General features: G+C 34.6%; 1 protein-coding gene across 1 annotated transcript in view; it reads right to left on the bottom strand.

The window, feature by feature from the left end:
* si:ch211-272n13.3 (ankyrin repeat domain-containing protein 26) overlaps nucleotides 1-26,292 on the bottom strand; it is a 79,667-nt gene that overhangs the window by 7,341 nt on the left and 46,034 nt on the right. Inside the window, exons 27-40 of the mRNA XM_056451662.1 lie at nucleotides 23,893-24,076; nucleotides 21,736-21,882; nucleotides 19,279-19,665; nucleotides 16,888-17,469; nucleotides 15,187-15,339; nucleotides 14,655-14,830; nucleotides 12,521-12,614; nucleotides 12,276-12,302; nucleotides 10,424-10,501; nucleotides 8,719-8,853; nucleotides 7,609-7,721; nucleotides 4,069-4,210; nucleotides 3,271-3,546; nucleotides 1,404-1,639 (exon numbers count right to left, since the gene is read on the bottom strand). Of these exons, the coding sequence (XP_056307637.1) occupies nucleotides 1,404-1,639; nucleotides 3,271-3,546; nucleotides 4,069-4,210; nucleotides 7,609-7,721; nucleotides 8,719-8,853; nucleotides 10,424-10,501; nucleotides 12,276-12,302; nucleotides 12,521-12,614; nucleotides 14,655-14,830; nucleotides 15,187-15,339; nucleotides 16,888-17,469; nucleotides 19,279-19,665; nucleotides 21,736-21,882; nucleotides 23,893-24,076 (2,730 nt within the window). The remainder of the gene's footprint in view (nucleotides 1-1,403; nucleotides 1,640-3,270; nucleotides 3,547-4,068; nucleotides 4,211-7,608; nucleotides 7,722-8,718; nucleotides 8,854-10,423; nucleotides 10,502-12,275; nucleotides 12,303-12,520; nucleotides 12,615-14,654; nucleotides 14,831-15,186; nucleotides 15,340-16,887; nucleotides 17,470-19,278; nucleotides 19,666-21,735; nucleotides 21,883-23,892; nucleotides 24,077-26,292) is intronic.

Genomic DNA, 26,292 nt, shown 5'->3' with positions numbered 1-26,292 from the left:
GGTGTCGCCACAGTGGAATGAACCGCCAACTTATCCAGCACATGTTTTTACGCAGCGGACGCCCTTCCAGCCGCAACCCATCTCTGGGAAACATCCATACACACTCACTCACACACATACACTACGGACAATTTAGCCTTCCCAATTCACCTGAACCGCATGTCTTTGGACTGTGGGGGAAACCGGAGCACCCGGAGGAAACCCACACGAACGCAGGGAGAACATGCAAACTCCACACAGAAACACCAACTGACCCAGCAGAGGCTCGAACCAGCAACCTTTTTGCTGTGAGGCAACAGCACTACCTACTGCGCCACCCACTATTTATTTGTATTTTATCTTAATATTATTTATATATTTTTATAGAACCTGAATGTATATGTGTGCGACGGGTTTTGTTTGTATGTTGTGCATTTGTTTTGTGTTTCATATCTAATATGTTCAATAAAAATACTTTTGAATAGAAAAAGATTATTTTGTTTTACTTGGCGTTTTACTTCACTTGATCATTTTCAGTGCCTTAACAAATTTCCAATCTTTTATTTATTTTACTTAAATATTTACTTGTTTTCTATGAATATGCATTTTTATATTAGAGATTAATTTAGTTGTATTTGTTTATTAAATTATTAATTTTTAGTTTTATTTATGAAATTATGATGATTTTCCCCTTTGATTTATTAGTGCTAGATAATATACAAATATATATAATATGATATACAAAAAATTATATATATAATATTGTAGAATAGAGCGACGCAGTGGTGCAGTGGGTAGCACGTGCGCCTCACAGCAAGAAGGTTGCCGGTTCGAGCCTCCTCTGGGTCAGTTGGCGTTTTTGTGTGGTGTTCTCCCCGTGTTTATGTGGGTTTCCTCCGGGTGCTCCGGTTTCCCCCACAGTCCAAAGACATGTGGTACAGGTGAATTGGGTAAGCTAAATTGTCCGTAGTGTATGAGTGTGAGTGAGTGTGTGAGGATGTTTCGCAGTGATGGGTTGCGGCTGGAAGGGCATCCGCTGCGTAAAAACATGTGCTGGATAAGTTAGCGGTTCATTCCGCTGTGGTGGCCCCAGATTAATAAAGGGACAAAGCCGAAAAGAACATGAATGAATGAATGAATAAATGGTGTATATAAAAATATTGTTTATTTATTTATATTATATGACTTTTTTAATGATTTTTAGCCATATGTAGTAAATGTATCGTAATTATTGTGCCCTCTTGCATGTTTTGAATCACCGATTCCTCTAAAACATATTAACTGGAGTACAGATGTGAGCTAATATTATAACCTGATTAATGATCTTTTAGCCAGGCTTCATACATGTATTTTATTGTGCTTCCCTGGATCTTTTGAAACAACAAATCCCTTAAAGACATTAGTGGAGATGCTGAGATGCTCACCTGTCCAGTTTTGCAGCCAGACTCTTGCGCAGACGCAGTTCTTCGCCGTACAGCTGTTTGTAGCGCTGCAGCTCTGATTGGCTGGAGTCTCTCTGAATCTGACTGTCCTGCTGGACGCTGCGTGATCGACTCAGTTCCGCCTCCAGGTCTCTGATTCGCTGCTCCAGGTGAGCTCTCTGACTCGCCTCATTGGCTGCTTTCATCTGCTCCAGAGCCTCCTGGGATGCCGCCTGAGTCTGAAAATGCAACAGTCACAAATACACAAGCAATAGATATATAAATTAACATTTTAGATTGCAAAATATAAAGCATAAATAAAATGATTTTTAACTGAGTGTCTAAAACTATTTCATTTGAATTAATTAGCAAAATAATATAATGCTATGAAATAATTGTATAAAATAACAACAATAATATTACAATAAATAAAATCATTATAATTATTAATATATTTAAAAAATTGTGTAATATATATATATATATATATATATATATATATATATATATATATATATATATATATATATATATATATATATATATATATATATATATATAAAATATTTTATGGGGCAATAATTAAAAGAAATATTAAAATTGAAGACCTTGTTATTACTTTATGCATCTGAAAAGTAACAATAAATCATTGTCAAAGATTTTTAAAAAATAAAAATAATATTTAGTTTTTATTTTATTTTATAAATAATTTGGGCAATTGCTGAGCTTAAAATTACAGCTATTAAGTAAAATGTATATATATTTACTGTAGACACATTATGTAAAATGACATTTACCTTAATACAGTAATATATTTTAGAGCCGTGTTATTAAAAATTATATTTAAAAAAAATAAAAATGTAGCTTATTTGGGAAAAAAAAGAATGCATATTATTAAGTTTATAATAAATATTTAAGCAATTTTACTCACATTCTTTTTTTAAATCATTTATAAGAAATAAATAAAACAAAAACTAAAATTTTAAAGATAACAAAACAAAACTAAAAATAAAACAAAACAAAAAATTAAATAAAAAATAAAACAAAGTAAAACAAAATAAATTAAAACAAAAAATAAAACAAAAAATAAATAAAAAATAAAACAAAGTAAAACAAAATAAAATAAAACAAAAAATAAAATAAAAAATAAAACAAAATAAAACAAAATAAAATAAAACAAAAAATAAAATAAAAAATAAAACAAAATAAAACAAAATAAAATAAAATAAAAAATAACATAAAAAATAAAACAAAGTAAAACAAAATAAAATAAAACAAAAAATTAAATAACAAATAAAACAAAATAAAATAAGACAAAAAATAAAAAAATAAAACTAAGTAAAACAAAATAAAACAAAAAATTAAATAAAAATAAAACAAAGTAAAACAAAATAAAAATATATAAAAGTAAATAAAAAATAAAATGAAATGAAACGAAAAATAAATAAAAAAATAAAAGTAAAACAAAATAAAAATTTATAAAAAATTAATAAAAATAAAATAAACAGAAAATCAAATTAAAACAAAACAAAGTAAAATAAAAACAAAAAACAACGTACAAAAAATTCAGTAAAACTAAATAAAAATAAAACAAAATATAAACAAAAGTAAAGTAAAATAAAAATATTCATAAAATAAATAAAAATTTTAGTAAAATAAAATAAAAATATTTATAAAAATAAATAAAAATGAAAGTAAAATAAATAAAGTAAAATAAAAACATAAAACAAAGTAAAATAAAATACAGTAAAACAAAACAAAAAAGTAAAATAAAGTGAAGTGAAGTAAAACAAAAAGAAATATGTAATGATTATTGACTAAAACACAAGACAGTCCTCTACAGTGCAGATGTCCAGTGTTATTTGTGTACCTGCAGGAACAAGTTGACCTCCTCCAGCTTGTGTCTGATCTCCTGTCGGGCTCTCTCCTCTGTGTCCCTGCGGTACTGTTCAGCCTGACTCTGATCCATGACTCCGGCCTCCAGCTGCCTGCGCAGAGACAGCAGCTCATCCTCCAGCTGCTTGCGCTCCGTCTGCTCCAGACTGCGACTGCGGCTTTTCAGCTTCTCCTTCAGCTGCCGGTTCACCTCCTCCAGCCGAGAGCAGCGCGACGCCTCCCGCTCCAGCTGACCCTGCAGATCATCCACCTGACAGAAACACACAACAGCAAAACACACGCATTTGAGTGAGTTATGGCAGAAAACGAGTCTGTTAAACTGTAAATAACAAGTAAAGCGCTGTTGTTTTTTTTAAAGTCTGCATGAACTGGAAGCTGCGACCATTTTTTAATTTCGTATAGTGATGCAGTTCCTAGAAAAACAGAATATTAAACGAGAAAACAGTGAGCAGTGGTGACTGTCGCTTTAAATTCAAATGAGATTGTGCTCATTTCAAAAGAGGGCGGAGCTACAAACAGCTATGTGTCAGCATAGAGGCAGATTCAAAAACAACACTATCGTTCTATGCTAATGAGGGAGAGATTGTCACAAGTGGGCGGAGCTTTCTCCATCAGATGACACGCACAAAGCGAGAATGTCAATCAAAGTAAACACACAAAGAAAGCCAAAACTAGAGTAGTCTAGTATCTTTATGTGTTTGTGTGTAATCTAGCTCAGTGTGAACGGCCACAGCATGTAAATGAGTGTAAATGTCTAAAGCTGAGTATGTACCCTGCTCTTCATTCTGCTAACGGAGCTCTCGGCCTCCAGACGGTGGCTCATATCTGCTCTGAAGCTGCCCTGAGGAGAGTCCAGAGCGCCACCGCCCTGATCACGCAACTGCTTCTTAGCGGTCTTCAGCAGAGTCTTCAACCTGAGAGACACACACACACACGGCGAGATACAATGAATATAGAGACAAGAGTTTAGACTCACTTTATTTATACGATAAACAACAGTTGTTGACCATTGTGCTGTACAAAAACTGTGTTTAAAATGATCAAATAAGATCAAATGAATAAAACACCATACAAAACATACAACAAGGAGCGGAAAAACAGCAAGCTCTGGTATTAAAAGCCTTTTCTAAGGCCGCATTTACACTGCACTGTTCAAGTGGCTCAATTCTGATTTTTTCCCCCATGTGGTACAGATCGGATACGGTCCATGTACGTGTAAGCATGAACAAATCACATGGATTCTGATTTACTCAAATCAGATTCAGGCCTTATTCATATGTGGAAATTTATCCGATATGAATCGGATCTGTGCCCTCGTGTCTGCAGTGTAAGCAGGTAGATCGGATTTTTACCTGTCAATGCCACTCGCGCGTCATTAAAAACCGCAGCGTATGACGTCAAGTCCAGGGGCGCCGCTAGACCCAATTCACTGGGGCACGTGCCCCAGGAAAAATCTCCAGTGCCCCAGTAAATGCATTGAGATATGATTTACTTCATATGCAAGTGTATTTATTAAGAGTGGTAATTCTGAAATAAAGACGTTATTCACTATGTGCAACCGCACCAACGCTGGTGAAAGCAATGTGTTTAATCAAAAAGCAAACTGACGCATCTTCGCGTGTGCGCATGCGCTGCTCTTCTGAGAGTCCCGGTAGTAAACATCCTGCTACCTGCTTGTTACGCGCCGCTCATGCGTTGTAAAACCAGCGTAACAGCCTTTTTTTGTTTTGCAAGTGGACAAAACTAAAGTTTAAACAATATGAAGGTGATCTTACTAAGCATGCATCCTGATAGATTTATTTGTATGAAGCAAAAAGGAGGGATGACGAGTCAGGGAGGTAAGACTTAACAAACTTAATTCTCTGCCATGTGTCAAGTCTACAACAGATAATTCTATAACACATCTTTTTTTTTGTATTTTATTGAATTGTCTATAGAATATCATTCAAATGACATTAATATTTATGCAAAAGTAATTTCTTAAATGATCTTAGTATCACTTCAGTTGTCTTAACATTGTTTTCCAGTTACATTTAAGATTACTTTGAAGAATAATTGTATAATAATAAGAATACTTTTATTTATAATAAATAAATATATATATATATATATATATATATATATATATATATATATATATATATATAGAGAGAGAGAGAGAGAGAGAGAGAGAGAGAGAGAGAGAGAGAGAGAGAGAGATAGTGTGTGTGTATATATAGGGGGTACGTGCCCCAGTAGAGCTTTATGTCTAGCAACGCCCCTGGTCAAGTCTGACGCTTTCATTTCAGAACAGACTTCAGCAGAGTCCCAAACATTAAATCTCATACATGAGGACTTAAACAGCTTTTATATAGCACAGGTATTTAAGCATGTTAACGAGAGAAAGAGAGAGCGCAATGTCCGCCACGCAACCAATATAAACTAATATAAAACTAGTGCATACATCACATGCATAAATCACGCCATGGACATTACGTTAAGATGCCTAAAGGTTTAAAAAAGCCTATATATATATAAAAAAAATGGACAAATGAGAAGTAAAAGAGCTTGTCAAAAGCTGCGAACAGATTACATACAGGAATAGAGAAAAGAGCACTCTTTAATTATCAGCTGTTGGTCAGCGCCTGCTGTTTTTTTCCTGGTCATTGCTCCTTTGCCGTGTGCTGTGTAAATGCAGACGATCGGATACGAGTCACTTTTAAAAGATGATGTAAGCAGGTCATCAAAAAAATCAGATACAGTCACAAAATCTGAATTGATCATCAAGATCTGCAGTGTAAATGCAGCCTAAACAGTGAAGTTTCAGTTTCCTTTTGAACACAGATTCAGTAGAGTTTATTCTAATAGAGAGAGGTAGACCGTTCCACAATTTAGGGCCCACAATGCAAAAGCCTCGGTCTCCCTTTTTCTATAACTTTGATCTGGGAACTTTTAACACTTTCTGACTCGATGACCTTGAACATCTAGCAAATATGTTAACCGTTATAAGTTTGGAGAGATAAGAAGGTGCGAGACCTTTTAAAACCTTAAAAACTTAAGAGTAAAATGTAAAAGTCTATTCTAAAACATAGCGGCAACTAGTGCAGGGAGAGTAAGATAGCGTTAATGTGCTCAAATTTATGAGCGCCAGTAAGAAGTCTAGCAGCTGCGTTTTGGATCACTTGTAGGCGATTTATATAGGATTGAACTAAAAACTGAGTTGCAGTAGTCCAAACAGGAAGATTTAAATGCATGTATTACTCTCGAGAATTCAGCAGGGGTTAAAAAGCCTTTGACTTTGGCCGGTAATCTCAACTGAAAAAAAGCATGATTAAACTACTGCATTATCAAATAGCAGGGCAGAGTCAAAGATGATACCTAGACTTTTTACAGATGGCTTTACATAATCAGATAAACATTTGATTCAAGCTGCCAGAGACGGTTAATAGTCTAAAGACAATCGCCTTGGTCTTCCTCTCATTCAGTTTTTAAAATTTTAGTCTAGTCTAAAATTAGATAAAAATATAAATAAAGCTAAAAATCGAGAATAATTGTATTATTTTATGTTGATTTATGCTGGTGTATGTTGGCTCTACAACTAAAATTAAATATGCTTACATTTTTAAAGTACCACTTACAAAGAACTGAAAAGAAAGTAAAGCTTTAGATCTGAAATTTCATAAAAAATAAAACATTTAGTTAAAGAAATACTTCAGCGAAATAAAAACAAACCTGAAAACATAAAAATGAAAGATAATTTTAAAGAAATATTGTATTTGCTAAATATGTTGTGTATTTTAAATATATATAAAAACTAAAATAACACTGTTCTGTGTACTTTATAGCAAATATATGGTCATAATAATAATAATTATTATTATTATGATTATTCAGTCCTCAATCAAGACAACAACCTTAATCAAGACATTAATTTCCAGTATATAAAACTCATCTCCAAAATACAGACTTCCCCCCAGGTAGGTGTAAATCCCCAAAATTGAGTGCTGGCTAACAGGTTAATCAGTTCTCCATGAATGAAATGAAGCATTTAATAAGGATTATTAGTCAAATATCCGACTTCTCTCAGAAATGCCTCATTATTGAAAAGCTGCTTCAATGTTTTCATCTCTACATTTGGCTATATATGATTCTACAGCACTACAGCAGTAAAACAGCACCTTGCAGAAGTAACCGCGTGTCAGATTGTGTGTGTCCAAGCGTCTAGAAAGCCATGTTTCTCACAGATCTGCAAGCAGGAGGATCCGCACAGCCTCAAACACAGCTACAGGTGCAGAGAGAGCCGCAGCGCTCGGGTCGAAGTTTAAAGAGTCACCTGTACATTTCTTTCTGAAGGTCTGTGTTTCTCTGCATCTCCTGCTCCAGACGCGTGTCCACAGACTTCTTCTGCTCCGACAGCTTCTTGGCCTTTTTCTTCTCGAGCTCCATCTGAAAGAGAGTAAAATAATGCAGTTTTAGCTTTGGTGTCTTTTTGTGTGAAATGAACAGTGTTGAGGAAAAAGAATATAATATTTGTCATGTTTTAGATAATAAAGAGTAATATTTAAGTAGATAATTGTGTTACTTGGTTACTTTTGTAAAGGAGATCTATAATGACCCTTTTTACAAGATGTAAAGAAACACTCTGAGTGTGTATGTGAAGATATTCAACTCGATATACCACACAAATAAACTCTCTGAAATGGCCCCTTTTAAGATTTGATCAGAATTGTGGCATTTTGGGGACTGTCGCTTTAAATTCAAATGAGTGCTCTTTTTCAAAAGAGGGCGGAGCTTCGCAGCAGATTCAAAACTCTAATGGTTGACAGCTGCTTCTCACTCACTCAGTGATGTTTATGCTAATGAGAAAGAAATCATCACTAGTGGGCGGGGTTTTCTCCCTCTGATGACACATACTATGGCAGATTGTCGATCAAAGTGTTTCTGCAGACTGTTTTTATCAAGTGTGATTATAAAAATTATGATTACCATCAGAGGGGGACCCACACAACTGTTTAAACCCCTTATAAAAGTGATTTTTGCATAATAGGTGCCCTTTAAGTAAAATGGAATTATGGGTTATGTTATTTTTGCATTAATTTTTTTATTTTTTTTAAGATTTGAATAGGATTGAAATAGTATTTTATTACCTTTTTTTAGCCAACATTGGAAATTAAAGACCTAATACTTTGCATAAAGTATAGTTTAAAAAAGTAAATAAATCCAGCTTGTTTATCGTTTAAATACGTAAAAATACTCAAATGGTTTTACAATTTATAATAACTGTTTTACAATTTAATATGTTCTAGACTGTATTTTATTCCCGTGATGCGAAATTAAATTTTTAGCATGGTTTCTCCAGTCTTCAGTGTCACATGATCTATCTTTCAGCAATCATTCTAATTAGTTGAGCAGCAGTTTGAGGATTGTTGTGCATTTCTGGCACCTGATTGGTCAGTTCTCCTTTCTCTTTCTCCAGCTCAGAGAGGCGGAGTCCCAGTCGAGAGCGGCTCTTTAGCTCCTCCTCCCACAGCGCCTGCGAGTCCTGGGCATTATGGGATAGCATACTCTGCTTCTGCACCTAAAAAACAAACAAACAAACAAAAAAAAGTCAATGTATATGTTCCTGTATGTTCTATTTAAAATAAACATTAAATGATATTAAAAAAACAAATACTGAAACATGTTATAACTTTAGACCAATGTTAGAGTGTTTAATTTTTTTGTGTGGGCTGACAAGAGTCACTCGCTTTGCAAAAATTAACAAAAACATTTTAAGGAACGTCTTGAGATTCCCAAAGCAGTATTGAGGAGTCTAGAATTCAAGCTATGAATGTGAAAAATATCCTGTTTTTTTAACATCTACAAATTATAATATAGAGAATTAATATCAAACAAACGAATGCTGTTTTTCAGTATATCAGCAGTCTTTTTGCCTTTATTAAGTTGATAGGACAGTATTTCAGACAGGAAGCGAAGTGGGAGAGAGAGAGGTGGTAGGGACGGGAAATGTCCTCAAGCCGGGATTCGAACTCGGGACGCCCTGAAGTGCTACTGCACCGTATGTCAGTGCGCTAACCACTAGGCTATTGCGCCGACTGACTACGTTTACATGGACACCAGTAATCGAATTATTTGCCTTAATCTAAATAAGACAATAATATGATTAAGGTGTTTACATGAGTTGCCTTTTGAATGTTCCGTTCATGATCCCGTTTTCCATGTTATAGCAGATTATCATCGCATCACTGCGCTAGCCACATTTCCTCTGGAGTTTCATGTAATTTCGGGTGTTTCATTTTTAAATTTTTCAGATTTAACTGCAGTTTGACACTTTCACTTTCATTCAGGAACATTTCATTCACGCCGCCCGTGACAAACTGAGGTATTGGATGCGAGTATGAAGTAAGGACTGGTGGAAGAGTGTTGTTTAAATGGAATTTGATAGCGCAGAGGCTGAATGGGAAAAAACATGCTCTGCATTTCATGATGCAGGTGTCTGTGGTCCTTTACTGACTCAGTAGGTGCAGAGAACAGTGTCAAACAGCCGTGTGTGTATGGAATACCCTGTCATAAAATGCGGCGAAAATCCTACACGACAGTAATAGTTTGATTACGGTGTTTAAATGTCTGTACTGCACTTTAATAATGCAACTAAAATAGGAATACTCCACGGGTCTTAATTCGATTTCTGTTTAGTTCGATTATGACCGAAGTCAAATTAAGGTCTTCAAAAATCACTGTTTACATGGTCGACTCTTAATCAGAGTAATGTCTTAATCGTATTAAAATTGGATTATTGGTGTCCATGTAAATGTACTCAGTGTAGTGTTTCCTTCCTGAATGAATCTGCTTTCGAACAAATCACATGAGTCAATGATATTTTCATAAAACCTAATTTCTAAATGAATCAATTTTGACTACATGATTTAGTGCATCACTCATTAAGACAGGAACTTGTCGCCACCTACTGGCAGTTTAAGTTTTGTATTTAATCATAGATGATAGGCCTAAAGCAGCACAAAACATACTGTATTGTTTAACTATAATCAACCAACAAACCCAAATCCCCCACAAATATTGAAATATGAACTAAAAGGAACGTGAAAATCGAAGATATGAACAGAAAATCTCTTCGAGCTGTTATGTACCTCTCGGTTGAGCTGTTCTTCAAGCGTCATCTTACTGCTCTGCAGGTTTGTGACCAGATCTTCTAAACGATTCCGGACCTGAAAACATCCAGAATCCATCAATAAGCAACAGGTCCTTGCATCATTCAGATCTACATCTACTTTAAACACTTCAGATCCCAGAAACCAGAAAAGCTGAAAGAGTTTTATAATCAAACACCGACAAAACAGAGAAAACACCCTATTACTAACCCAGCTAAAGAACAGATATAGGGACGCATCGATATGGTATTTTAGCATACCGAAATACTGATAGCCGATTCATTTGCAAATATTTTACACATTTAATATTTATATATATATAAATACACTTTTTGGGTTTATTTTCTGCATGATTGAAAAAACAAATAGCGAACAAATTCAGTGAATAAATGATCGATATATTTGCAGATAAATATAAAAAACGTAATATTTAATATTTATTAAATAAACATTAATGGATAAATGTCCTTAATATTTATAAATATTATTTTTTTTTTTTTCTGTATGATTGGAAAAACAAAAGGCAAACACATACAGTGAATAAACGATCGATATATTTGCAGATAAATATAAAAAATTGCAATATATTTATTACAAATATGTAATATATTCATTTAATATATATTGAATATTCCCAGTGATGGGTTGCAGCTGGAAGAGCATGCACAGCATAAAACATATGCTGGATAAGTTGGCGGGTTCATTCCACTGTGGCGACCACTAATTATTAAAGGGACTAAGACGAAAAGAAAATGAATGAATGAATGAACTGAATAAATATTAATAGAACATATTTGTACTTAATATTTATAAAAAAAAATGTTTCTGCACGATTGGAAAAACAAAAGACAAACATACAGTGATTAACATATCGATATATTTGCAGATGAATATAAAAAACGCAATATATTTCATATATATATATAAATAAATATTAACTGATAGATATTTATTTAATATTTATAAATATCATTATTTTCTGCATGACTGGAAAAACAAAAAGGCAAAAACAGACAGTGAATAACTGATCGCTTTATTTGCAGATGAATATAAAAGATTTTAATACATTTATAAAAAATATGCAATATATTAATTTAATATATATTGAATGCATATTAATAGAATAAATATTTATTTAATATTTCAATTTTTTTTCTTTTTCTGCATGATTGGAAAAACAAAAGTCAAAGACATACAGTGAATAAATTATTTTATTATAAAACCTTGAGAAAACGTTTAACTTTATTAATCAACCATTATTTTCTATGGCAACTTTTATGTAAATAAAATCTACTGCCTGACAATAATAATAATAATAATAATAATAATAATAATAATAATAATAATAATAGTAATAATTATAATAATAATAATAATAATAATAATAATAATAATAATAATAATAGTAATAATAATAAAGCAACCAAGTCACTGAACATTAACCAAAATTAAAATATCAGTACAATAACCAAACTGTGTCAGACACTGGAAAAAATACATTTAAAAATTGGCTTAATGATAACGGCCTAATTTTGTTATTGGACCGATAACAACAACAAAACAATAGAAATAAATAAATCACATTTATCGGCTGATATCAATATATCGTAATAAAATACCATTTATTGTCTGATATCGATTCATCGTGCATCCCTAAACAGCAATGAAGTAAACAGTTATTTAAAGTAAACAGTTAACAGTGATGTGTTAACTGAGTGTTTTGCTCATTTCAAGAGTAAGATTTGAGGTCTAGAAGAGTTGTAATTCAGCAAAGTAAGATCACCCAATAAAGAAAACAGTTAGAAATCACAGTTTGATGTTTGATACCAACCCCATCTCCAGCTGCTGAACCTGAGAGCTGTGGAAAGAGCGACTACAGCATGAGTTTGCATGAAATCTGCTCTCCGGCTGGCTCTTTCTGCACTGCGTGATAATTACTGATGGTTAAACGTCAAGTTTGTGTGATGTAAGTGGTAAAATGCTGCTCTGTCTGGATTAATGTGCAAATCTAGCATCATCGTTTGAGTCGGGATGCTTCAGCAGTGTTAAAAGTGTAATGTTTTTAAAAGGACTCACCACTGCTCCCTCTGTAACGCCCTTCTGCAGCGTCTCGATGCGGTTGGTCTGCTGTTTGGCTGTAGCCTCCAGTCTGGCGTTCTCAATCTCTAACCTGTTGATCCATATCGATTAATATGTAAGATGTACAGAGAATTTCATTTAAAGGAATAACTACACAGCACTTTAACGCTCTCTCTCTCTCTCTCTCTCTCTCTCTATATATATATATATAAATACTTATATTAACTTCACTGACATTGATTACTTTATATAAAAGCCATAAGTCTTGTAACTCTCTAGGATTTTCCCAATGAGTATTTCAATAAGGGTTAATATTTTGCAATTAATGATGTCTTTATGACACTAAAATGTTTAAATATTAATGTAAATTTTTGCATAAATATCTTATAAAATGAATGTTGATATTCTTAAACCTAACAGTACTTAATAAATGACATTACTGAAATATTTAAGTATTAATATAAATGTTCAAATATGATTGTTCATGCATGCATTTTTTATTTTCAGTAAGTTACATGTTCAAATATGTAAATATGAACTAACACTTATGTCATATAATAAACTACCAACATTTGTAGATATAAACATATGTATATAAAATATAAATGATAATGAGTTAATAACACGTAAATATGAACATAAACATTTATGTTATGCGATACATTTCTATAAACAAAAAACTGGAAACAAAACGAAAACCAGAAGCGAACCAAAAACCCGAAACGAACGAAAACAAAAAACAAAACAAAAACTGGAAACAAAACAAAACCCGGAAACAAAACGAAAACCAGAAATTAAACAAAAACCGGAAACTAAACAAAAACCGTAAACGAAATGAAAACTAGAAACAAACAAAAACCGGAAACGAGATGAAAACCGGAAACGAAACAAAAACTGGAAATGAAACGAAAACCAGAATAAAAAAAACGAAAACCGTAAACAAAATAAAAACCGTAAACGAAGGAAAACCAGAAAGCAAACGAAAACAGAAAACGAAAAGAAATCCAGAAACAAAACAAAAACCAGAAACGAAACGAAAAACAAAGCTAAAACCGGAAATGAAACGAAAAACAAAAGAAACAAAAAAAAACGAAAACCGTAAACAAAATAAAAACCGGAAACAAAACAAAAACCAGAAACAAAACGAAAAACAAAGCTAAAACCGGAAATGAAACGAAAACCAGAAACAAAACGTAAACTGGAAACTACACAAAAACCGGAAATGAAACAAAAACCGGGGAACAAAAAAACGAAATTAAACAAAAACTAGAAATAAAATAAAAACCAGAATCGAAAAACAAAAACCAATAAAAAAACTAAATAAAAAATATAATAAGTAAAAGACAATAAACAAATAAATAAACAAAAATATTGCAGCTATTCATTATTAGTAGTAATAATTATTTATAACAATAATAATTATATTGTTAACTTTCAAAAGTTATTTTAAGATGAATTTAAGGAATTATTTTAACAACTCAATAATATTTGACTAATTATTCATTTCTATTTACAAATTTTGGTAATTTATGTATATAATAATTATTTTCATTTTAATGTATTTTAATATCGTTAAATAAATGATTGCTGAAAAATACATTTAATTAATGTACAATTTATATACAAATAATTAAATATGAATACAAATACATTTAACATTCATAAATATAACATTTATATTCATTTTTGGAAATAAATTATAATACTTAAACATGTCAAAATGAATAAGAATATATTTACAACACATTCTTCTATAATTAATATTCTTACTTGATTACTACCTATAATATTACTATCAATTATTACTGAATATGGCTGTAAAATATAATATTCATTTTTAAAAACTTAATAATATGCTATCAATTATCTTACTGAAATAAGTACAAATAAAGACACATATCAATTTAAAAACTTACAATTTTATAACTTAACAGTATACAATAATTTACAAAAACAAGTGTATATATATATATATATATATATATATATATATATATATATATATATTATAAATATATATTAATTCCTTCTATATGCTATGTTTATTACAAATATATGTACACAGCAACATTAATGCTTGTAGTTTGACTTTAATCATGTAGCATGTTGAAGTAAATGAAGTGAACAGTACCTCTGCACTGCCTCCTCCAGCTGTCTGATGGTCTGCTCTTTGCCTGCAGAAGCAGAGAGCGCCTCCTCCAGTTTGTGAGTGGTACTGCAGGCCTCTCGCTCTTTATCATCCAGAGAGCTCTTCAGCTGAGCAATGCGTCTCTCGGCCTGTACGTACGTTTCCTCAGATTCCTGCAGCTGCACATCAACAAACAAACAGAACACTGATCTGTGGTGACTTCATTGATAAATTGAATGAATATGCATCTGAATAATAGTATCTTGCAAAATAACTGGTAAAATATTATGTACTGTCATCATGGCAAAGACAAAATAAATGATTAGAAATTAGTCAATATGTTTACAAATGTGTTGATAAAAAAATACATTTGAAAGAGAATAAAATTTCACAGGAGGACTCATAATTTTGACGTCGACTGTATATTATTCTTCAGAGTCATGTTGCTCCAGGTTAATCCAGATTGTACTGTTAATGGTCGAGTACAAGCTGATTGGATGATTTTTTGGAAGTGTGTAAGTAGATTAATGCACACCTTGCTCTTCAATCTGTCCATGTCCTTGAGAGTTCGTGTTTTCTCCTCCTCCAGATCATTACGGTAGCGCGTGTTGACCTCAAGAGAAGCTTCACACATGGACAACTTCTTTAGACTGTCGGCCAGTTCCTGCTGCAGCTGCCGAAGTGAAGCCTACACACACACACACACACACACACACACACACACACACACACACACACTGTCATTCTAATCATCTACATTTTATTTACATTTTAAAAATTATTTTATACATTTAATAACACCAGAACATCAGTTGTTTTTTATATACCAGCTGTTGATTTTAGTATTTTTATGTGCACTTATTTGGTTGGTTTTATTTTATTTAGAAATATGCATGATACATTCAAAGAATATTTAATTCAATTTCATTTCATATAATATTAATAGACAATAACTATTCTTCAATTAATGATTTATGAAATACGCAAACTGAAATAAAAAAAAACTATAAAAATTTATATTAATTCAATTTTAATAATTTACAATGACTACAGTGACTAGTATGCGCCACATATCTTGAAAATTATGTGTTGTATTACTTTACTGAACACAGTAAATATATTTGTAAAATTACAATTTTAATAAAATACATTAAATACATTTTCCTACCTCTACTAAGGCACTTATTAACGAAACGACAATCATAAAAGAAACAAAAACCAGAAACGAAACAATAACTGGAAATGAAACGAAAACCAGAAACAAAACAAAAACCAGAAACAAAATTTAAACGAAATTCAGAAATTAAACAAAAACCAGAAACGAAACAAAACAGGAAACGAAAACCAGAAATGAAACAAAAGCTGGAAACGAAATGAAAACCAGAAATGAACCAAAAACCTAAAACAAACGAAAACCAAAAACGAAACAAAACCAAAAATGAAACAAAAACCAGAAATGAAACAAAAGCTGGAAACAAAACGAAAACCAGAAATGAACCAAAAACCTGAAACGAACGAAAACCGAAAACAAAACAAAAACCAGAAATGAAACAAAAGCTGGAAACAAAACGAAAACCAGAAATGAACCAAAAACCTGAAACGAACGAAAACCGAAAACAAAACAAAAACCAGAAATGAAACAAAAGCTGGAAACGAAACGAAAACCAGAAACGAAACAAAACAGGAAACGAAACGAAAACCAGAAATGAAACAAAAGCTGGAAACGAAACGAAAACCAGAAATGAACCAAAAACCTAAAACAAACAAAAACCGAAAACGGAACAAAAACCAGAAATGAAACAAAAGCTGGAAACAAAACGAAAACCAGAAACAAAAACCAGAAGCGAAAACCGGAAACAAAATCTAGAAAAGAAACAAAAACTAGAAACAATAACTGGAAACGAAAAACGAAAACAAAATAAAACAAACCAATAATACAATAATATAATAAGTAAAAGTCCACAAACAAACCAATAAACTAAAAATTGCTGCTATTCATTATTAGTAGTAATAATTATTAATAATAATTATCATTAGCATTATTAAGCTGTAAATGTATTTTTAAGATGAATTTAAGGAACCAGCCTAATAATATTTAACTAATTATTTTAATAGCCCAATTCTTGTTTTCTGTGCTGTCTATTACTGATCCAGTATGATGTTATTCGTTTACAGCGGACACAGTGAATATATGAATATTTAAAAAAGAAAAGAACAATAATCTGCATGTCTGTACCTCTCGGTCCGCCTTCTCCTGCTCTAGCTTATAGTTCTGCTCTCGGATCTCGCTATTGCTCTTGGCCAGCTCTCGGCTTCTCTCCTCCACCAGATGAACTCTCTCCTCTCCATCCGCTCGCAACTGGTTCAGCATTTCGGCGAAGTTTTGATGCACGTCGGTGACGACCTTGTCTTTAGCCGAGCCCTTGTTGAGCGCCTCCTCCAGCTGCTGTCGTAGCAGCGCGGCTTCACTTTGAGCCTGAGCTAATCTCTCCTGCATGGCTTCATGTTTAGCGCCAGCGCGACTCGTCTGATCTCGTTCGTTTAACACTGTAACCTCCAGCTCCTTGAGTTTGGAAAGCGCCTGGTCTTTTTCTCGAGCCAGAGTCTCCAGCAGGACGGCTTTCTCTGCGATGGTTAGCGCATTACGGTGACACTCGTTTTCGAAGCTGTTAGCTCGCGCCTCAGACTTGCTGAGCTTCTGGGACAGAGATTGGATGGTGTCACGTTGCGTGCCAGACTCGAAGATGTGCTTTTCCTGCGTGCGCTGGTGCTCCTCGCGGTCTCGTTGGAGGGAGCGCTCGGCTTCTGTGCGTGAGGCCTGAAAAGATTAAATAACGATAGACAAATAGTTAACAGTTTCCTCTAGGACTTTGGGTTATCAATAATCCGCATTTTGGAAGTTTATAAGCTTCAACCCATTTTAGTGTATAAAATGAACAAAAAGTATTTAAAGTTAATTCATTCATATTCTGGGGCCGGGTTGTAAGGGCAGCCGTCTCAAGAGAGAACCCCAGACTTCCTTCTCCCAGACACTTCCTCCAGCTCCTCCGGGGGGATCTCGAGGTGTTCCCAGGCCAGCTGAGAGACATAGTCCCTCCATTGTGTCCTGGGTCTTCCCCGAGGCCTCCTCCCGGTGGGACATGCCCGGAACACCTTCCTAGGCGTCCAGGAGGCATCCAAAACAGATGCCAGAGCCACCTCAGCTGACTTCTCTCGATGTGGAGGAGCAGCGGCTCTACTCAGAGCTCCTCCCGGGTGACAGAGCTCCTCACCCTATCCATAACAGTGGGCCCTGCCACTCTAAGAAGGAAACTAATTTCGGCCGCTTGTATCAGAGATCTTGTCCATTCGGTCATGACCCAAAGCTCATAACCATAGGTGAGAGTAGGAATGTAGCTTGACCGGTAAATCGAGAGCTTTGATTTCGGCTCAGCTCCTTTTTTACCATGACGGACTGGTACATTGACCGCATTACTGCTGCCGCTGCACCGATCCGCCTGTCAATCTTACCTTCCAAAGTATTTAAAGTAAATTACATAATAATTATAATAAGAGTAGTAATAATAATCACAACAATACAAGATAATAATAATAATAATAATAATAATAATAATAATGAGAGAGAGAGAGTTTTAATTTTATTGACATTTCAGCTTCTATGGCTATGTCATGGCAAAAAATAAAAATAGATCAATTTTACCACGCTTTATAAATACCAAATTTCTACAATTATAAAAATATTCTAACAATTAAAAGTAATCAACAGCAATAAATAATATACAAGGTAAAATACATAAATAATAATGATAATATATAAGATAAAAATCTAAAACAGTTTTTTAAGGTTTCCTTTTGATAAAAATTGTACAATTTTAGATGGATTCACATTTATAAATATTTCATTTAAAGTCTCTCCAGATAAAAATTGTTGTCTGATAACATTAAAAATGGGGCACTCCACAAGAATATGTTAAACAGTTTGGTTTCTGTTGCAATATTGACATTTTGGTGGCTCTTCTCCTTTCAGTAAATGTTAATAATAATAATAATAACAATAATAATAATAATAATAATAGTTTTATTTTTGAACTAATAATTTAATGCGAAACACTGGACAAATTGTTGAAGGTCGCGTAAATTAAAAAAAAAATTCAGATGTTATTTTCAGCCCGTTAGATTTAAGGATATCTATAAGCTAGTGTGCTCTAAAACAGTGACAAAATTCACATTTAGAAAATATAAAACTGATATAAACATCCAAAGCTTGCAGTTCGTCACTTTCGCCTAAATTGATCAACAATTTTGACCAACAATCGTTTGTCACCTCAAACTTCAGTTTCTCATCAAATCTTCTGACCAATCAAATGCTCACTAGTGTTTGGCATTCCCCGCCCCCTTATTCTCATTGGCTTTTCATTTGAGGCTCTTGAGCTCAACCACTCTCACTGGCAGAGCTGCGATTAAAAACAAAACGCTATTGGCTGCTCTTTAAAGGGGAGGAGCTACTCTATGTCCCACCCTTTCTTCGTGTTTCAGTTGAGATTACGTCAAACAACGAATACAAAACGCACACTTCATGACCTATAACAATTCCCAAAACTGAACCCACAATAAACAGGAGCCTGACCTGACATCTCTCTGCTTCCTGTATGGCGGCCTGCAGTCGTGCTCTGCCAGCTTCGGCCTCAGCCTCCAGCTGCTGCCTCGTCTGCCTCTCGTGCTCCAGTTTAGCGCTGATGACGGAGCATTCGGCCTTCAGTGCGCTCAGCTGCCCGTTATACTGGAAGACGGTCTGGGCCAGGGCCTCCTCGCTGAGCTTCATGTCTCTGCGGGCGTCCTCCAGTCTCTCCCGCAAGGCGTCTCTGTCCTCCGCCAGCCGAGACTCCTCTTGCCGACTCTGACACTGTGAACGCTCCAGCTCGGCCCGAGCACCGCTCAGCTCATCCTGAAGCGTTCGGTTCTGCAGCATTAGCTCTCGCTCGCGGTCTGATGCCTCAGTTAGCTGGGACATGGCCTGCGCACAACATCAGTAATGAACATCAGCACAGATTCAAATTAAGAATGACTCCTTTAAACAAGGTTCCCATTCTAAGCCAAAGACGAACCCTTATACATGCACACTCCAACACCTGCTTTATTTTAGAGGTTTAGTGGAAGTGGGTAATTTTTAACCCGTAGAAGTCGGACAAATAGACTAAATTTACAGAAATCTAAGGGCTGGGAGACACAAAAAAAATCGAACTAAACTAAAATCGAAAAAAGAACTGAAGTAAATGTGAATTTGAACAAAATCCGTCCAAATGAATCGTTTTGGTCCTAAACACCTTTGGGCTGCAATTGGTCAGTCATTGTGACGTGCCGAGGTGGTGTTTCTCGAGGAGAAGGCAATTTGTCAGATATTTATGAAAATATTCTTCTCTTTCAGCCGCCATTGCTGTTGTGTTTAGCAGTACGCTCAAGCAGCGTGACACAATTAAAACCCCGCCTTCTGCAGCATGGGGGTGTTGGAGTGTTCTACAATAGTGTACCGTCACTCGCCTTTGAAAAGAGCGAAAAAAATCTTGAACATGAACACACCAAACAGATGGCAGCCGACTGAAATGAGAGCGTATGTTCTGTGCCTGCTTGTTTTCTCATTCCACAAAGGGAAACCAGAACTTGCAATGTTCACATACAAATCTCAAACAAAGCAGCATTTAATACCACTATCACAGACCGTACTGATCACTCACCTTGGAGGGATTTGCTCTAGCAAGTATGTCCGATAATCTAATCAGTGTTTCCTGTTGGGCATTTTATACAGATACACTTAGCTCCAACTTGCCTCAACACACCTGCCTGGGTGTTTCAAGTACACCTAGTAAGACCTTGATTAGCTTGTTCAGGTGTGTTTGATTAGGAATGGAGCAAAAATCAGCAGGACACCGGCCCTCCAGGAAGTTTGGTGACCCCTGCCTTAAAGAGTCAAACAAATAACGCACAGCACTACTTCGATTACAGAAAAGTTTGTGCTGTTATAATTCACTTACCTTTTAATGCAATTATAACCCTCTATTTAATAAAAAAACAACTGAATGTTTTGAATGAGAAGCTGAATTGTAGCGGGATGAATTTTGTTGTGGCGCCCCGCCATGGAAGAATGAATGTAGCAGAAAACCATGCTAATAATCCATTTTGTTTACAAATATTTGAGAAACGTAGTGAAATTACAGCTTCTTTGCGTTCCTTTTTGACTTGGATAAATTTCTAACGTTTTGTTTTTTTTACTTTTAGTTCTCGCGCTCGGATTCATTGCTGAATAACCAATCAGAGCGCTCTCCCCAGCCTAACCCTAACCTACTCAACATGCTGAATTAGGCAAATGAGTTCTAACAATACTCCAATAAGAGGCAACATGTGGAACACACCAAACACACTAGCCGGATCGACAGCCAACCATCGGTGTGTTGCAGCCTTAAAACCACACAAGATTTAATTTCCACAATCTATATAAACAGAAAAACAGATTGCGGTTGTTTTGAGCTCTAAACCCACACAAAACAACTGCAACCAGTACTTTAACAGGTACAGCCTGGTCATTGAGTTTAACCAAAGTGATTGCAAGTTAACAAGTGGAAAAGGAATAAAAAGTCACTTAGAAGATATCAGAACATTAGGAAACATCTGAAACGACATGAGAAAAAAGGTAAAATCACTAACAAAATTGATCATATTCTATGAATTGAACTACAAAAATATAAAATTCCCTGACTTACATGTCTGGAATAGGCCTTTTCACAGGACTCATGGGAATCCGTTTAAAATGCCGCCGTATGCTGTTTGATTGCACCAGAGTGATTGGCTGAATGACACACTAAGTTAAAGCCTAAGTGCAGGTCATCAGGACAAAGCCTGAATATCTGACCAATCACACGTCAGCAAAAAGGATTAGAGCAGCTGGGTTTCAGAGAAGATCTGCAGACTGTGTTTTAGTTCACTGATTATATGTTGTAAACCTAAATCATCAAGTTCATGCATTTGATTGTACTCTATTTTAAAAACATGAAGGGAACAGAGAATAGATATATGAAGAAGACAGCGGTACCTCATTGCTCTTGTTGAGGTTTCGCATGTTCTCCTCTTCAATATCCTGCTGTTTGCGCAGGTGGTTGTTGAGTAGCTCCTCCTGCAGGGCGCGAGTGCTGCGCTCATGAGACAGCAGACGTTGAGACTCATCTCTGTCTTCCTCAAGCTAAACACACAAACACATACTCTATAGCATCTTTCACACAGTAATAACTGGTAATGTCACAAGCATTAGCTCGAGCACCCACCAGAGGGCACTCCAGCTATATGTACTCTCCATCAGCCATTCACCCGGACTACACATACCATCATGCTTTGCATCTCACAGCTGAAAAGGTTTACCAATGGACACTGATTACACACCGCTGCAGCACATTACACACACTGTTTAAACACCACACTCACACATCTTGGCCGCATCCAAAATCGCCTACTACCCAGTAGGTGCTACATATGAATTCGTATTTACTACATGGCCGTTAGAAAAGAGCTTTCTATTTAGTATGAATGTGAGCGGTATGTTTTGAACTTGGACGTACTACATCCGCCGTTTTGTCATTATCACATGACCTACCCAGGTCATTTGCGTCGCTTCACTCCCATTCGTAAATTCTCCCTTGTGGCATTATGGGATGGAGTAGCCATGAGATGTGCACTTCAGAATCTCGCCGGTAGTAGTAGGTCATCCATATACTTCTCGCATACTGTTTTTCAGATACTATGAATTCAGACATAAGCTGCGTCCCAAATCGCATACTTATGCACTATTCTACGCCATTTTGAAGTATAAATAGTGTAAGAAGTACGTTCACACTGAAACTCTAACAATAATAAGTGCACTTTAATTACCTGGATGATGCACTCATTCAGCCGGTAAAATGAAGTGTGGTATGATGGACACTTCACGCACTCAACAACCGCAGCTCTGCTCACGTCGCGGAAGGGGCGGAGCTATCGTGCGCACATGTTGGATAAATTTATTTTGGATGGTGAAAGCTAAATTTTCGAGAGTGATTATAGCGCCTCCTGATGGTGAATGCGGTTATACTCATGGCAGGTATTATTTGATAGTTTGGTCATTTATTTCACTGATTTGGCAACCGTCAAACGTCATCAGGGAAACGGTTTGAATTTCCGCTTAGTAAAAAAATAAGTGCATAGTAATATACATAGTGCATAGTGTATAGTGTGCCATTTGAGACGCAGCTATACTACTCTGCTCGCATTCTGTTTTTAGCATACTATATAGTATAAATGTAAGCGGTTTCGGATGCAGTGCTTGATTGCGGGATATTGTCTCTTGTTTGCTGATTATTCTGTTTCAGCCTGGTTTGATTTGCGTCTTCCTGTTTTTGGATGATGATTGCTTTCTGTCTGCCCTGACCATTGCCTGTTTTATTGGTTTACGCTTTTTGAATCGTCTCTGTTGTTGCTGTCTGCTCCTTTTGACCATTGCCTGTACGATCATCCCTATTTAAATAAACAGCTGCATTTGGAACTTTTAGCCCTTTGTATGCTCTTGTATGTTACTGGTAAATTGCTTTAAAATTACCAGAATGACTTTTAACTGTAAATAAATGTAAAAAAAAAAAAAAAAAAAAAAAAGCGCACTGTTCACATAGGCAATGACATTGTGGATTTTTTTGCGTAAAAAAACAACAACACTGACACATCTGCTGAAAAATACTGGTAAATTCTGTGACATTATTACCCAGAAATACCCAAAATTGGTAAATGCAGTCAGACTTTTTGTTGATCGCTTGATTTTTGGTTAAAATACAATATACATACACATACATACTTTTCTTCAGCATAAGTTTTAAAAGCTATAATAAACTAAATTTATACACAACATACATTTATGCATAAACTTACAATTTTTGTAAGGGTGTAAGGAATATAATTAAACCATATTGGCATATAGAGTTAATAAATGTAACTTTTGTTGAACTATATTTTTGAGATGGATAGCTGGTAGCTGAAAATGAAGACCTGTTTAAAAGTATTTAAGACCTACAACACAATATTTCAATGAATTTAAGACTTTTTAAAGCCTAAAATTGTGTTTTTGAGACTTAAGACTTTTTAAGAGCCCGCGGACACCCTGTAGAGGCATGTGACACATTGAGAAAACGGTCACGTGCAGATTTAACTGGAAGAATGTTTTGCTGTTGACCTGTTTGATGCTGTTCTTCATAGCTCTGATCTCCAGCTCCAGACTGCGCACTTTTAGCTCAGCTTTGTGCCGTTCTTCAGCCTCAGCCCTCTGCTGCTCTTCTTTTCTCTGGAGCTGCTCACGCGTTTTATTATACAACATAAGAGCACTCTGGTGCTTTTCCTGCTCCTGTCTCAGAAGGAACCTGACATGAGAAGAGAGAGAAAAGAAATAAAAAAAAGAAGTTCATTTACTATCTCCATTCAAGCTCAAAATTATTCATACCCCTGGCAAATTCTGACAAAGTTTTTGTTCAAATGTAAATGTTTTTTTTCACGAAGATGCCTCCTGTACATCGCTTTATTATCTTTTGGGAGAAGCTTGTGTCATTTCAAGTCAAATAAAAACTTGCTGGTCGAATAAAAGTAACTAAGCCAGAATTTGCAAGTAGTATAAATAATTTCTGCCTTGACTGTATTAATTTATTAACTATTAATATTCTGTTTTGGTGACAAATAATTGTCTGTTTCGAATATTTAATATATGACCACATATATACAAAGATATCTGGTCTATATATTAGAACACATATGCATATTTGTAATTCTAATAGTTTAATAGGTTCTAATAGGAATTTTTAAATATGTTACATATATGCACATGTATTTTTACATTTGTGAAATCCAAACACAAACTTGTATGTTAAATACCTCATTTGCATATATTGCAGTATACATTCGATTTCTATAAGAGAGCATTTTTAAGAACCTAGTTATTAAAGATCAGTGTTGGGGAAAGTTACTTTAGAAAGTAATGCATTACAGTATAGAGTTACTCCCCCCCCAAAAAAAGTACCTAGTTGCATTACTTAGTTACTTTTTATGGAGTTACTTTTGCGTTACTTTTTATTACCTGGCCGAGGCTTGATCTCCTTCAGAACTTTTTTCTTTCTTTTTTTTAATAGAGGAGTTCTGATATTAACAATGCACTGTATAACCTACACCTACGTTTACCTTTAAAAAGCACATTAACACCCTTGCGTCTGAAAAAGATTTATAGAAACTCCTCCGATCTTTGTTTTAACTGCAAAAAAAGCAAAGGAACATTCCTTCACCGTTTCTGGTATTGTGACAAAATAATCTCTTTTTGGAAGTAAAGACATCATTTCCTACAAGGACTCTTTAAGATAAAATTCAGTTTCTCTCTAGAATTGTATATGTTGTATGGTGGAGTAGAGAATGTGTTGGACTCCCACACCAAACTTCAAAGACCTAATTTGGGTCTATCTGGCAAAGAAATTTATACTTTTATTGTGGTCATCTCCTCAGATACCCTCCTTTAAAATGTGGTTGTCTCAAGTGTGTGCATTATTTCAATTTGAGAAACTCACCTATGATATACATCAAAAGTCAGATGACTTCTGGCAGCTATGGACACCTTTTTGGCATCACATCAATAATTTCTCCTGTTTTTCTATTGTATGGTATATATTTTTTTGCTCCTAGCTTGACTGTATTACCATGTTAACCTGTTTGTATATTTCCCCCTTTATTATTTTTGACTTCCACTGTATGACCGAGACTGTATTTGTATGCTGATGTATCAAAATAACCGACGACTAATAAAAAAACAAAACAAAAAGCACATTATATATTAAAATAATATTTTAGGATGTTATCTGAGAACTTCCTGACCCCAGAGCTATACATGCCGTATATACAGATTATTGAAAGTTTAACGCAGTGTGTTTGCTATGTTTGTACTATTTGTAAAATCCTTGTCCATTAAAACAATCCCCTTTTCCTTTTCTTCGATGCGTTCAAAATAATGAACACAATCTCTCACTGACTGCGTGATTCATTGCGGCTACTTTTAATTCAGCAATTTATGTTTTAAAAGCCAGTTAAGTAAACTGAAAAGTAACTGGTGTTACATGTTTTAAAAGGTAACAAATATTATTACTTATTTTTTACGTCATTTTATACAATTTACAGAACTAAACAGTCAGTGACAGCAGCAGTTATAAAATAATAATAAAAACAACAACACTAGCAGTAAATAAAAACAAATTACAAAAAGACACATACATCATTTTCAGATTTCAAAGGATACAGCTGGAAATACTGTCTTACTGCCATGTTCAGATACATAGTAACAGGTGCACGTTGTTTAAAAATATCCTATGTCAATTGAAGTTGAGCAGTCATTTAGCACATTCTATTTATTGACTCAGGTCTTTCTATCCACTGTGCTATTGTTGGAGGATGTGGCTTCATCCAATTTATTGTTATAGTCTTTCTTGACTTTGTAAAAGTATGTGTAGTAAATATCTCTGCTTTTTATTATATACATCCTGGAGTATCCCTTCAAGCAGGATAAACAGGGGAGTAAAAGGTAGATCTAACTGCATAATTTTCATTA

This window comes from Danio aesculapii, chromosome 25 (assembly GCF_903798145.1).
Source record: "Danio aesculapii chromosome 25, fDanAes4.1, whole genome shotgun sequence".
NCBI classification, from domain to species: domain Eukaryota; kingdom Metazoa; phylum Chordata; class Actinopteri; order Cypriniformes; family Danionidae; genus Danio; species Danio aesculapii.
Note: the sequence above shows the minus strand (reverse complement) of the source record. Positions and strands in the feature narration are given on the sequence as shown.